At 41.5% G+C, this 13,610-nt stretch overlaps 1 protein-coding gene across 3 annotated transcripts in view; it reads left to right on the top strand.

Moving 5' to 3' along the window:
• The window catches only part of LOC133962165 (neurexin-3-like), a 103,736-nt gene that overhangs the window by 14,461 nt on the left and 75,665 nt on the right, over positions 1–13,610 (top strand). For all 3 annotated transcript variants that reach the window (XR_009922084.1, XM_062397646.1, XM_062397644.1), the window contains exons 3-4: positions 12,384–12,677; positions 13,173–13,320. Coding sequence is in view for 2 of the 3 variants with exons in the window: in XM_062397646.1 (XP_062253630.1) it covers positions 12,384–12,677; positions 13,173–13,320 (442 nt within the window). In the remaining variant the exon portion in view is untranslated. The remainder of the gene's footprint in view (positions 1–12,383; positions 12,678–13,172; positions 13,321–13,610) is intronic.

The following is a 13,610-nucleotide window of genomic DNA, read 5'->3' as shown; positions in this document are numbered from 1 at the left end:
ACATTCTGCAATTGTCATAACAGTCAGAAAATTTTATATTCTGCATGCCTCTGATGCTGTCTATCTCTGTAGCCTCTGCTTCTTCGTAGGCCGGGGTTTTGTGTGTAAGGATAATTCACTCTGAGTAATCTCCTAAAAATTCCCTCCATGGAGCGATACGAAGAGCAGAGTGACCGCAAGAGCAAAGTGAAATTTAATGCCATGGAATTGAAGGTGTTAGTGGAAGAGGCAAACAAACATGTTGTTTGAAATATTAATATGATGCAAAGAAAATTATGGGTATCTGCGAGAAAGTAAATGCTATGGGTAAAAAAAAAAGGACAACCTCCAAAATTACGAGAAGCTGGACAACTGCACCTCGACAACTGCACCTCCCCCAGGTTGTCAGAAATTCCCCGCCTATTATTTCAACTTGATTGGTAGAAATGTGAAGAACAGACAGACAGAGAGAGATTTCTGGATTCTCATGGATTCCATTTTGAGCTCTTTCAAACACCCTACTGGCTATTTTTTAACTATAAAACACCTACAAGCCACAACAAAGAAACGTTGGCTTCACAGATCAATAGTTGTCATCTTCCCTCAGCTTGTCACTGAATGACAGTGACTCAGACAGACATCTGACATGACTCAGATGCTCTCAGAGTGTTTTCAACACAAAGACAGGCTGCTTTTAGACTCATCCACACAAACAAATTAAAAAATAATGCTTACATTGAATGCTATATACAAAAACAAATAGTAGATACTATTTACAATATATAAAGAGTTAACTGTGAGAGTGCCAACAATATCTTAGCACGAGAAACACTGTGTGGAGATCAAGTTAGATGCCAGAATAACACTTCTCGACAGCTCATAGATTTTTTTATATTCCACGGCTGGTAAAAACATTCCTTGGATCTTAATAAGGCTTTTTTTTTTACAATGACTAACCCAAATGGTTTGGACATGCTTGATTTGCAGCCATAGACATCATGTATTACCTTATAAATACAACAATTTGCAAATGTGACTCTGTGAGATTGGTTAATCAGACAGTCCTTTGCTACTCAGTCTGAGAACTATTCACAGGGAACAATAAAGAAACAATTATCTGCAGGACTCTTTTATAGAGAAACATGGCCATAAATTCCATCAATGTTCACAATTGTCCAGGTTAAGTAAAGTGCACATTTTAGTGCTGAGTCTCAAGAATTCCAACTTCTTCTTATTGGCGGATCTGAGAATTCAACTGATTAGGTAGAAGAGGAGTTGTGTCTCATGGGTCACTAACATTGCTTTTAAATTACATATTTAGTAGCCTCTCCCTTTGTAAAAATGCAAATTAACCGAGTAATGTCTGAATGTTACAGAATGTTCATTCAGACATTCTGTAACATTCAGACATGAATGGCTGGATGCACATCTTAAACCTCTATACCAGGGGTGTCCAAACTTTTTATCCCGAGGGCCACTCATCAGAATGCGGCCACATACCCCCTGGGGCGTGGCAGCGTTCTGAGGGACAGCTGGCAGGTCAGGGGTTAGTTGGGCGCAACCTAGTGTCTAAACTGAGAAGTAATATACTGTGGGCCATAGTCCATTACAATACAATTCATTTAGCTGATGCTTCTATCCAAAGCGATTTACAATCAGTGCATTCAAGGGTACCCGAGGTTAAAAACCCAGAACAACAAAAATCAAGAAAGTACAATTTCTTCAAAAATAGAGCAAAATTACAAAGTGCTATAAGTAAGTGTCATTTAAGTGCTACTAAATTGTCAGTTTAAAAAAAAATACCTGACATGCAGTGTGTCGCAGGCCTCTGTTGTTTGCACAGGCAGCATGTGCGCTGGTATGATCACTACAATGAAAGCAAGACGTTCTGCTTGGCACATGCAGCGCTCATGCAGCCAGTGTCGCTCGGACATCGAGGTTGACATGTTGAAGATGCATTACTCTCATGATGACATTTTATTGTCACGATGATTCTTGCACCCTAAAATCCTTACAATGTATATAAGTAGATTTCACCGATCTCTGTAAAAATTCTCCTGAATATATGGCACCTTCACATATTACCATGAGGAGGGTTATCCTGAAGATTCATTTCAACCTGTGTTATTTCCTGAGGTACAGCTACATTAACTGCTGTTTTATAGCTTTTTCATACCCCTCTGTCACACTTTGATCAAATGAGAAGGTTCAGAGTACCATCCATAACCCAGGTTCCCCCCAGCTGCAGAAGCAGTGGATGCAGGCTTGAGCTTTGCATTATCATTATGGACAGAAGCCCTCATACCTTTTATCTGCCATTCGTACATGATGCAGTTGTACTTGCTACTAGCTGTTGTGGAAATCAGTGTAAAAATATCTTTGGAATTTATTGGCAGAGAGTATGGATCCTTGGTGCTGCAGAATCCGGATCTTTATAGAGTAAAGATGAACACAACAAATACATAATAACTCACTGTTATTACATCATAACAGTTAGCAATAGAGACAGAAATGTGGATTCTATTATTATTAGTATTCTCTACTAAGCCGGTTGTTTGCTTTCCCTTCTGTGCTGGGGGTGAGTCTGAAGAGACTGTCATTCTTATTTAGGCTTTTGTTTTGGAAAAGAAAGCGATGGAGCTGCTGAAGGGGCTCAGGTTAGTTATGTTCAGTCAGAGCCAGCAGACATAATGGTCATTTCTTATAGGGAGGTGGGGGAATGAGATAGATGGATCTGGAAGGAGAGACAGCAGAATGGATGTAACAGAAAGAGAAGGAAAGGCAATAAAGTGAGGAGAGAAGAGGAAAAAGACAATCTTCCATCTAGTCCCCAAGCACCTTAAGGGATAAGTTGATTTACTGTCAAATCTGCGGTGGAATATCGATAATATCGGCCAATCCCCTCAATCTACCTACTCAGCCGTGGCTGGCCTCTTTCAGAGAGAACCCCGGGCGAGGAGCAGGCGCAATTAATATAAAAGAGAGGGAAATGGAAGAGATGGTGTGTTTGTTTTGTGTATGTATGTGCCCCAAAATATAGCCAGACAGAGGGTGTTTCTCTGCCTAGAGAATTAGAGGGCAGCGGCCCTCAATTTGCTACTTGAGCAGATTTCCATTTACACACACAACCCCTTCCGTGACAGCATCCTCCTGTTGTCATTGACATCATTTAGTGCTGCTGTGATAAAAGATTGGCCACTTTGTGTTTTTCATTAACTTCCATCATTGAAAAGACGCCTCCTCATACAGGAAGCTGCATAGGTTAAAAATTTGCTTCATGGCGAGCAACGTAGAACGTGTTTCTGGGTTTGAATGCAGCCCAGGAGGGTCTGTAGGTTGTCTGTAGGGCAGTGTTCGAATTACGTGGGAGCCAGAGGGAGCCGAGCTCCCAGAGAGTGAGGACTAGCTCCCATGAAAGCAACAAAGTCCAAATCTGAGGGGGTCTCTCATATCTGAAGCTGTCTGCCATACCTAAAGTGTAAAGATGCTAATTAAATAACTGTTGATAAAGCAAGGGGATATGGTTGGGCAATCATATGTCTACAAAGTTTCAGTAATAAGTTAAAAAAGTAAAATAGGTAGAGTGTAGTCAATCTAACATGCTAGTTAGGTGAAATGGTCAGCAGTTGGTGGTAATGAACTTCACTCAAGAATAGTGACTCCCTATTGGTTGAGAGGCGGGATCTATACAAACACACGGGAGAGCACAGAGAGAAAAAGAGATGAGAAAGGAGACCGACTTTGTTGAACTAACAGTGAAGTAAAAGAGGGAAATTAATAAGGATGCTACAGCAGTATTAAGAAGGTGACGCCACTTTCAGTTTTGTACCTAAGAGTTTTTTGTTTTCATTCAGCTCGCGAAAGGGCACAGTATTCTATGTTCCGTTTTGGAGTTATCTAGCTGGCTCAGTATTGTGCACGTGTACAGTGCTAGCTGATTTAGCGGAGGTGTACCGCCGTCATCTAGCAAGATAACGTGCTGCTCAGGTAGCACCCGAGAAACCCGGACGCTAGCGGTTCCTTTGAGGCAGCCTACGTGGGAGCTACGCCACTGAATAGCGCCGCTTAGCTACCGGGAACGCTAGCGGTTCCATTCAGCTACGTGGCACGACCAGTTGGCCAGGAACGATTGCCGGTTAGCTACGTGTGGATGCTAGCGGACCTACTGAAGGCAATATTATCGGTGCACGCGCCACAAACCAGGTGGTCGTGAGTAGCCCTTATTCGGCGCCAAAGAACCCAGTTAACAGGCCTTCAACTGATCGTTTTATTTGTGCCTTTTCAGTGCCGGCTTTTGTATGTTCTTTTATACCTGTATGATGTTCCTGTTTGTAACAGATGACTGTAATTTCATGTGAACACAAAGTTTATGTTATACTAGGTTTATGTTTATGTTAAATGTGAAGTGCTGTTTTATGCAGTTAATTGATAAGGGAGATTGCTGTTGTCATTATTGGCCTAGTGCCCATATCCATTGAGTTTGTTATACAGGGACTAAATATAGTTTAAATAGCCTAAACATAACTACATCTTATTTCCGGTAGCGAATCATTATTATTTCAACTACATGCCAGCTTTGGTTAAATAAATTATTTGTAAATAGTTGACAATGTGTTATGGACTCCACTCATTTCCATTAGTAGACATTATTCAGGTGGTTTAAAGTGAACTCAGGTAAAAGCCGAGTCTTAACAGGGAATTGACTATAGGGCTACATATGTATGGACTATTACAATCAATAATATATTGAAATTAATTAAATAAATAAATTTCTGTACAAAAATTTGTCTGTCTGTTGTGTGCGTGTGTCAAGTTATATACAGCCTAAAGCCTGAAACATGCTTCTGCGTCTGCGTCTTTTCACGCCGCTGTGGCGCAAGACTCGTTTTCATTCATGCTTCCCCAACCATTGCGCGTCTTACAAAGCAATTCCGCGCCAGAACACTAGGCGGAGTAATGCTTTTTGTCGAAGACGACCTTAGAGACGCCTTCTTTCTTCTTCGTCGATTGTTTATTTACATAGCCACTGCGGCTCCTCGTAGCCTTTTTCTGGCGGACAAATCCGCCAGTCAGTGACAGGTTTTACAAGTGATCATACCATTGGATATCTTCTGCCAAGTGCTCTTCTATTTGGTCCATATTCGTTCTCCTAAATCTTCCGTGATTTCTGCCGGTATTATGGGGCATGAAACCGGAAATGCAGCTCCAGAAGGGATGTAGAGCAGACCAATCACAGCCTTGCGGGCTGAGTGAGCTTGCGGAGCTTTGCCGTAAATTTTAGAAAAGGGGGTCGACAGTCAGCACGTAAGGAGGGATACATAAGCACGTAAGGGACCCGGAAGGGCTCTTGCGCTTACAGGCCCGTGAAAACGCAGAAGCATGTTTCAGGCAAAAAAGCATTACTCCGCCTAGTGTTCTGGCGCGGAATTGCTTTGTAAGACGCGCAACGGTTGGGGAAGCATGAATGAAAACGAGTCTTGCGCCACAGCGGCGTGAAAAGACGCAGACGCAGTCGCAGAAGCATGTTTCAGGCTTTACGTGCTGACGGGTGTCGACCCCCTTTTCTAAAATTTACGGCAAAGCTCCGCAAGCTCACTCAGCCTGCAAGGCTGTGATTGGTCTGCTCTACATCCCTTCTGGAGCTGCATTTCCGGTTTCATGCCCCATAATACCGGCAGAAATCACGGAAGATTTAGAAGAACGAATATGGACCAAATAGAAGAGCACTTGGCAGAATCAATCAATCAATCAATCAATCAAATTTTATTTGTATAGCCCATATTCACAAATTACAATTCATCTCATAGGGCTTTAACAGGGTGTGACATCCTCTGTCCTTAACACTCAGCAAGAGTAAGGAAAAACTACAAAAAAACCCTTTTAACAGGGTAAAAATATGTAGAAACCTCAGAGAGAGCCACATGTGAGGGATCCCTCTCCCAGGACGGACAGAAGTGCAATAGATGCCACGTGCAGGACAACATCATCAATAATCAAAGTCTCTAGCAGCATTGATGAGGGTAGACATCCCGAAGGACAACCCCAACATGACATGCCAAGCAGTCCCGCTGCAAGCACAGTCCATGCTCAGCAACCATCTAGACCACGATCCACCATCCAGACCAGACGCCACTCCAGTCCTCAGTCACCGTCCATCGCCGCCCACCAGGAGGACCCATCACAAGCCACCACCGCGGTCCTGGTCCACCGCCAGTGCCCAATGCCAACGCGACACAGGGTCCGCCACCAGCACCACGATCAGCCCACATGACTCAGAATCCGCCACACTGGATCCAACACCGCGACCCCCGGTGCGCGATCCACAAACCGTAATCCATGGTGCGGCCACAGAGGCCCTGGATCTGCGGGTGATAAAGCAAAGGGATTCCGGGGAAGGGGGATAGGGATGGAGAAGCTGGAAAGAGAAGCTCCGTGTGTCATGTGTCACAAAATAGAACAAGTAACGTTCTGGCGCACTAATTAGCTCTAACTATAAGCTTTATCAAAAAGGAAGGTTTTGAGCCTACTTTTAAACGAAAAGATGGTGACTGCCTCCCGAACTGAAGGTGGTAGATTATTCCACAGCCGAGGGGCTTGATGGCTAAAAGCTCTGGCTCCTACTCTACTTTTAGAGAATTTAGGGACGACAAGTAGGCTTGAATTCTGGGAGCGGAGTGCTCTAGTGGGTTTATAAGGTATTAACAGCTCTTTAAGGTATAAAGGCGCTATATTATTAAGGGCCTTGAAGGTGAGGAGGAGAATTTTAAATTCTATTCTAGATTTAACTGGAAGCCAGTGTAGCGATGCTAATATTGGAGAAATGTGCTCTCTTCTCTTTGTTCTCGTCAGGACACGTGCTGCGGCATTTTGGACAAGCTGTAGAGTCTTTAACGACTTCCTGCTGGAGCCTGATAATAATGAATTACAATAGTCCAGTCTCGATGTAACAAAGGCGTGGACTAGTTTTTCTGCATCTTTTTGTGAAAGGACAGGTCTAATTTTTGAAATATTACGCAAGTGGAAAAAAGCGGTCCTAGAAATTTGTTTTAAGTGACTGTTAAAGGATAAATCAGGATCGAAGATCACTCCCAAGTTCCTGACTGTTTCATTGGAAGCAAGGGCAATGCCGTCTAGCGCAGCTATATCATTAGATAATGCATCTCTAAGGTGTTTGGGGCCAAGTATTATAACCTCTGTTTTGTCTGAGTTTAATAAGAGAAAATTGCGGGTCATCCAGGTTTTTATGTCCTTGAGACATGTTCGAAGTTTAGTTAATTGATTACTTTGTTCAGGTTTTATTGACAAATATAACTGGGTGTCATCCGCATAGCAGTGGAAATTTACCGAGTGTGTCCTGATAATGTTTCCTAGTGGAAGCATATATAATGAGAATAAAATTGGGCCGAGCACAGAGCCCTGTGGAACACCATGATTAACTTTGGTGCGCACAGATGACTCATCATTAATTTGCACAAATTGGGAGCGATCAGAAAAATACGATTTAAACCAGTTAAGGGCGGTTCCATTAATGTTAATTAACTGTTTTAGTCTTTGTAATAAAATTTGATGGTCAATTGTGTCGAATGCTGCACTGAGATCTAACAGAACGAGGACAGACACAAGTCCCTGATCTGAGGCTATTAAAAGGTCATTAGTGACTTTTGCCAAGGCTGTCTCTGTACTGTGATTGGCTCTAAACCCTGATTGAAAGTCTTCATATATATTATTTTCCTGGAGAAACTCACACAGCTGATTGGCTACCACTTTTTCTAAGATTTTAGAAATGAAGGGGAGGTTAGATATTGGTCTGTAATTGGCTAAAACCTCTGGGTCTAGGGTGGCTTTTTTGAGTAGGGGTTTGATGACAGCTATTTTAAAAGACTGTGGTACATAACCTGATGATAATGACAGATTGATAATGTTAAGTAACGAACTATCAATTAGGGGCAGAAATTCTTTAAGTAAATTGGTAGGAATGGGATCTAAGATACAGGTTGTTGGTTTAGAACCTGAGATTAATTTGGTAAACTGATCACGGGTGATCAGAGAGAAGCTGTCTAAGTAATGGGTAGGATTCTCAGCCGTTTCTGAGATCTCTGTTGTTGGGAGGGTATTAGTGCCAATTGAGGGCAGGAGATGGTTGATTTTATTTCTAATAGTTTGAATTTTATCATTAAAAAAGGTCATAAAGATATTGCTATTTAGGGATCGAGGAATACTGGGTTCTGTGGAGGTGTGACTCTCTGTCAGCCTGGCTACAGTGCTGAAGAGAAACCTGGGGTTGTTTTTATTCTCTTCTATTAGTTTTGAATAGTAGGCGGCTCTTGCTTTGTGGAGAGCCTTTTTATATTCTTTAACACTATTCTTCCAGTCTATGAGGTTTTCAACATTGTTGCTGGAGCGCCACTTCCTTTCTAGTTTTCTTGATAATTGTTTTAACTCATTTGTCTGGGAATTATACCACGGAGCTAATTTACTATGTTTGACATTTTTCTTTTTTAGAGGCGCTATTGAGTCTAATGTTAATCGTAATGAGTCTGCAGAGCTATCGACGAGGTGGTCGATCTCAATGGAGCTCAGGGTTTTAAAGAATTTGTTGTTTATATCTACTGCTAATACGGGTTTAAATGTAATTGGGATTATTTCCTTAAATTTAGCTACAGCACTATCAGGTAGACATCTAGAAAATGAATTTTTTATTAGTGGCATATATTCAGTTATTGAAAAATCAAAGGTTATTAAATTATGGTCTGATAGAACTGGATTGCACGGAAGTACTGTTAAATTTTCAATTGCGACACCGTACGATAATACAAGGTCAAGTGTGTGGTTACCACAATGAGTAGGTTTGTGCACACACTGACTGAAACCAATAGAGTCTAGTATTGAAATAAATGCTACGCTTAGGCAATCTTTATTATTATCAACATGAATATTAAAGTCACCAACAATAATAATTTTATCGGTCTTTAGGACTAAGTTTGATAAAAACTCAGGGAATTCCTTTAAAAATTCAGTATAGGCCCTGGGAGCACGGTAAACTACGGCAAATATGATTGGCTGTTGGTGGTTCCTGGATTGGCGTGGAAGACTAAGAACCAGACATTCAAATGACTTGTAGCTGAGTTTAGGTTTAGGATTAATTGATAGACTGGAGTTAAAAATAGCAGCAACTCCACCCCCTCGCCCAATTTCTCTAGGAACCTGTGAATTGATATGACTGGGGGGAGTAGATTTATTTAGACTGACATAATCATCAGGATACAGCCACGTCTCAGTGAGGGAAAATAAATCTATGTTGTAATCAGAGACTATTTCATTAACTAAAAGAGCCTTTTTTTCCAGTGATCTAATGTTTAAAAGACCACATTTAAAAGTCTGGGTTTCCTGTATTGTTTCAGAGGTTGTTTTAATTTGTATTAAATTTTTGTGTGGAGTTCTCGCTCTGTTATTGTTTAATTTCAATAATTTAATCGGACGGTGAACAGACACAATCTCTATGGGGTTTTGTGACTGATCCAGAGGGAGCGCAGAGAAGTGTTTAGCACTGCAGCTCTGCTTCCTGGTCCCAACTATGGGTTGTCATGTTATAGATTTAGTAATATTCCTAGATAAGAGAGCTGCTCCATCCCAAGTGGGATGAACGCCGTCTCTCCTAACAAGATCAGGTTTTCTCAAAAAAGTTAGCCAATCATCTATAAAGCCCACGCCGTTTACAGGACACCACCTCGACAGCCAGCGGTTAAAAGACAACATGCGGCTAAACATGTCGTCACCTGTTGTATTAGGGAGCGGGCCAGAGAAAACGACTGTGTCCGACATCGTTTTAGCAAAAGCACACACCGACTCAACATTCAATTTAGTGACCTCCGACATACGAAGCCGGGAGTCGTTGCTGCCGACGTGAATTACGATTTTATTGCATTTACCTTTTTTAGTTTTAGCCATTAACTTAAGTTTAGATTCGATGTCGCCGGCTCTGGCCCCTGGGATACAATTAACTATGGTCGCTGGTGTCGCTAACCTGACGTTTCTCAGAACCGAGTCGCCAATAATCAGAGTTTGTTTATCAGCGGGTGCCTCGCTGAGTGGAGAGAATCTATTTGAAACGTGAGCTGGTGGCTCTTTAATCGTGGGCTTTCTAAGTCTAGCACTATGCCCCTTCTGGAACGTCACCCATCTGCCCTGGGCTCCCGGCTGCACGGGACTAGTCTGGGGGCTGCTCGTTAAGGCTAAGCTACGTGCTAAGCTAGGAGAAGAGATCAGAAGAGATCCGATAGTATGATCACTTGTATAACCTGTCACTGACTGGCGGATTTGTCCGCCAGAAAAAGGCTACGAGGAGCCGCAGTGGCTATGTAAATAAACAATCGACGAAGAAGAAAGAAGGCGTCTCTAGGTCGTCTTCGACAAAAAGCATTACTCCGCCTAGTGTTCTGGCACGGAATTGCTTTGTAAGACGCGCAACGGTTGGGGAAGCATGAATGAAAACGAGTCTTGCGCCACAGCGGCGTGAAAAGACGCAGACACAGTCGCAGAAGCATGTTTCAGGCTTAAGCCTACCGTGCGCAAAAGCGCTGCTCGCGCCTAGGCTATTTCATTGTTTAGCCTTGGTAGGCTATGTGCGTGGTGTGCCAACTTTTTTATGACATAGAGACCCCCTTAGAGACAAAAAGATAATTCGAACCCTGCTGTAGGGTTAATTCAGTGTGAACTGTGTGAGCATGAAGATGGAGGCTGGTACTCTGCACTACGAATCACTGAGTTTTTTTACTTTAATTTTTTTGTTATGTGTTGTACTCCTAATAGACTGCAAAGACATCCGGGCATTACTAGAAGCAGGCTTATGTTAAATATTTGTTTAACCCAAAATATTTTCTAATCTGCTCTGTAAATGGACAATGTTTTTGGACACACAATTTTTTGCTAATGCAACTCAATTAGTCAACAGAAGATAAATAATCACCACTTTGTTAATCAATCAATAGCCCGAGGATGCATTTGGATAGATCAGTAACAGCAAGGAAATGTCCATTTTACGATAGGGAATTGAACTTATCAACATCTGCACTAGCCATAATGTTTGATTATGAAAATTCTTCAGCCAAAGATCTGTACCTCACAAACAATAACTACTTCCATTATATAAAAATCATAATTATGATGAATAACAATTTAAATTTTACCTGTATAATATGTGCTGGTTTAATTAATCCTAATAATGTTCTTTAATATTTTACAATTCACCCTCAGAAGCATAATACCATTTGAATATTGCAGATTACAAAAGCTGTTTACATCATTTTAAGGACTTAATGAGTGTTATTCAGTATTTGTATTGCCGTACTTTATCTTCAGAAACAGTTGGTGGCCCCTCATGTACCAGACAAGATGTTTTATTAAATCAAATTTTTATGTAGACATGTATGTAGAAATGTGCATGAGAGAGAGAGAGAGAGAGAGAGAGAGAGAGAGAGAGAGAGAGAGAGAGAGAGAGAGAGAGAGAGAGAGAGAGAGAGAGGGAGAGACATTCTTTAGTCAAGTCATTAATCAGTGTGAGGCAGAGCAGACCATTTCATGTGACAAAAAATCACTTCCCAGTCTCCTCTTATGTTGGCATTCACTTGAAGCAGACAGTGGTTCATCTTTTTGATGAGGACCATTGGTGTACTGTAAAGACATGTGTCCCCTTATGCAAACATGAAGCTTAAATATCCCAGACATGGGAGAAGATAAGGAGGGGTTTATTTTTCTGCAGCAAGCTACCAAGGTGTGATCAAAATGATTTGGATTCCCTTTTGGGGGGATATCATTCTTTTTATCTTTAAATACAGTCTAATGTGGCAATATTCATAATTTTTAATTTCAGGATCCAGGATCTTCAATTGAATAAAGGTCAGGTGTGTGTGAAGACGGGGATACTGAAGTTATCCTCACTTTAGAGTGGGTGGAGTCAGGTATGGATCAAAAAGCATAGCCTGCATACACATGAATGTTTGACAAAAGTTCAGCGGAAGCTTATTCTTTGGTCACATCAGTGTTTTGCGTTTTTCAATGTATAACTTGTCAGAACCTATATTAGCCTCAGGGAGGGAAAGAACGAGCCTTTATGAGACCATGTAGCCTCTAATGTCATAAGGAACTAGATGCACATCTCTTTTAGGCCTGTTTCTATAATTTGTGTGGAGGAATCACTACGGGAGAGAATGTGAATGAGCTGGGAGCAGCTAGTAGACATGTAGAGGCTGCCACAATCGATTTGCCCACTCTGGAATCCAATAACTGATGTTAACTCTTGGAATTTTACCATTAAGTATTTGGTTGAGTAATCCAAGTTTCAATATCCATGTTTGAACACACCTAAGCAGATGTGTGATTGTAATGCTATCGTTTCTCTAACACAGGTGATATATAAGAACAATGACATCCGACTCGAGTTGTCCCGCCTGGCTCGAATCGTGGACCCTAAGATGAAAATCCAGGGTGAGGTGTCCTACAAGTGTGAGAATGTGGCCACCTTGGACCCCATTTCTTTTGAGACTCCCGAGGCCTATATCAGCCTCCCCAAGTGGAACACCAAGCGGATGGGTTCCATATCTTTCGACTTCCGCACGACTGAGCCCAATGGCCTAATCCTTTTCACCCATGGCAAACCCCAGGAGCGCAAAGATGCCGCCCGCAGCCAGAAGAACACCAAGGTCAGTCCATGGTCATCAAGATTTCATTGATTGTTGATTTCCCTTCTGCTAAAAAAAAAAAAATGCCCTCCTAACCATTTGTGCCAATATTTAGTCATAAGGACTTATGAATCCTCTTGACAACTGGTGAAATGTGCTTCAGACAAACTGCAAAGCCAGTTGCATTTTACCTAAAAACTATAGATAACATGGAAGACCAAGAATCACAGAGATCATATATACCATTTTGGCCAATCGAAGTGAAGAAATGTTTACTCATTACACTTCATAACAGGTTGCATACATCTATGACTTATAAGCATTTAAACCAAGAATGTTTCCAATGGACCTCCCTCAATTTATATTTGAATACTTTTAATAAATATTGACATAAATATATTGTATATACGTGCTGCATCGAGATAAACAATTTGTGTTTGGGGCTTAGCCAAATGTAATGATATTAATGTGACTGAAAGGAAAACTCTGATCATGATTTCTTTCGCATCTGTCCAGGTGGATTTCTTTGCTGTAGAGCTGCTGGATGGCAGCCTCTACCTGCTGTTGGACATGGGCTCTGGGACTATCAAAGTGAAGGCCACCCAGACAAAGGTCAATGATGGGGCCTGGTATCACGTGGACATCCAGCGAGATGGACGCTCAGGTCAGTTGTGATGGCGAAGTCGGTGAATTTTCCATATAATTAAGGAACAGATTTGTTTTGGAAAATAACTTTTTTTTAAATGAAATCAAACTGTTTTTCCAATTCACATGAATGGAAAAGTGTTTTCAATTATTGAAATAGAAAAAACACACAGTCGTAAAACATGCAGATTGGGGTTAGGTTGATTAGAGACTCTGCAGGAATGTGAGTCAATGGTTCCTAGTCTTATAAAAATTGCACCAAATGTTTTTTCGTGATCTGATCTTGATACATAACTGTTAAATTTTCCC

This window comes from Platichthys flesus, chromosome 10 (genome assembly GCF_949316205.1).
Source record: "Platichthys flesus chromosome 10, fPlaFle2.1, whole genome shotgun sequence".
In the NCBI taxonomy this organism is placed as follows: Eukaryota; Metazoa; Chordata; class Actinopteri; order Pleuronectiformes; family Pleuronectidae; genus Platichthys; species Platichthys flesus.
The sequence above is the reverse complement of the archived record's forward strand: the minus strand, read 5'-3'. Positions and strand labels throughout refer to the sequence as shown.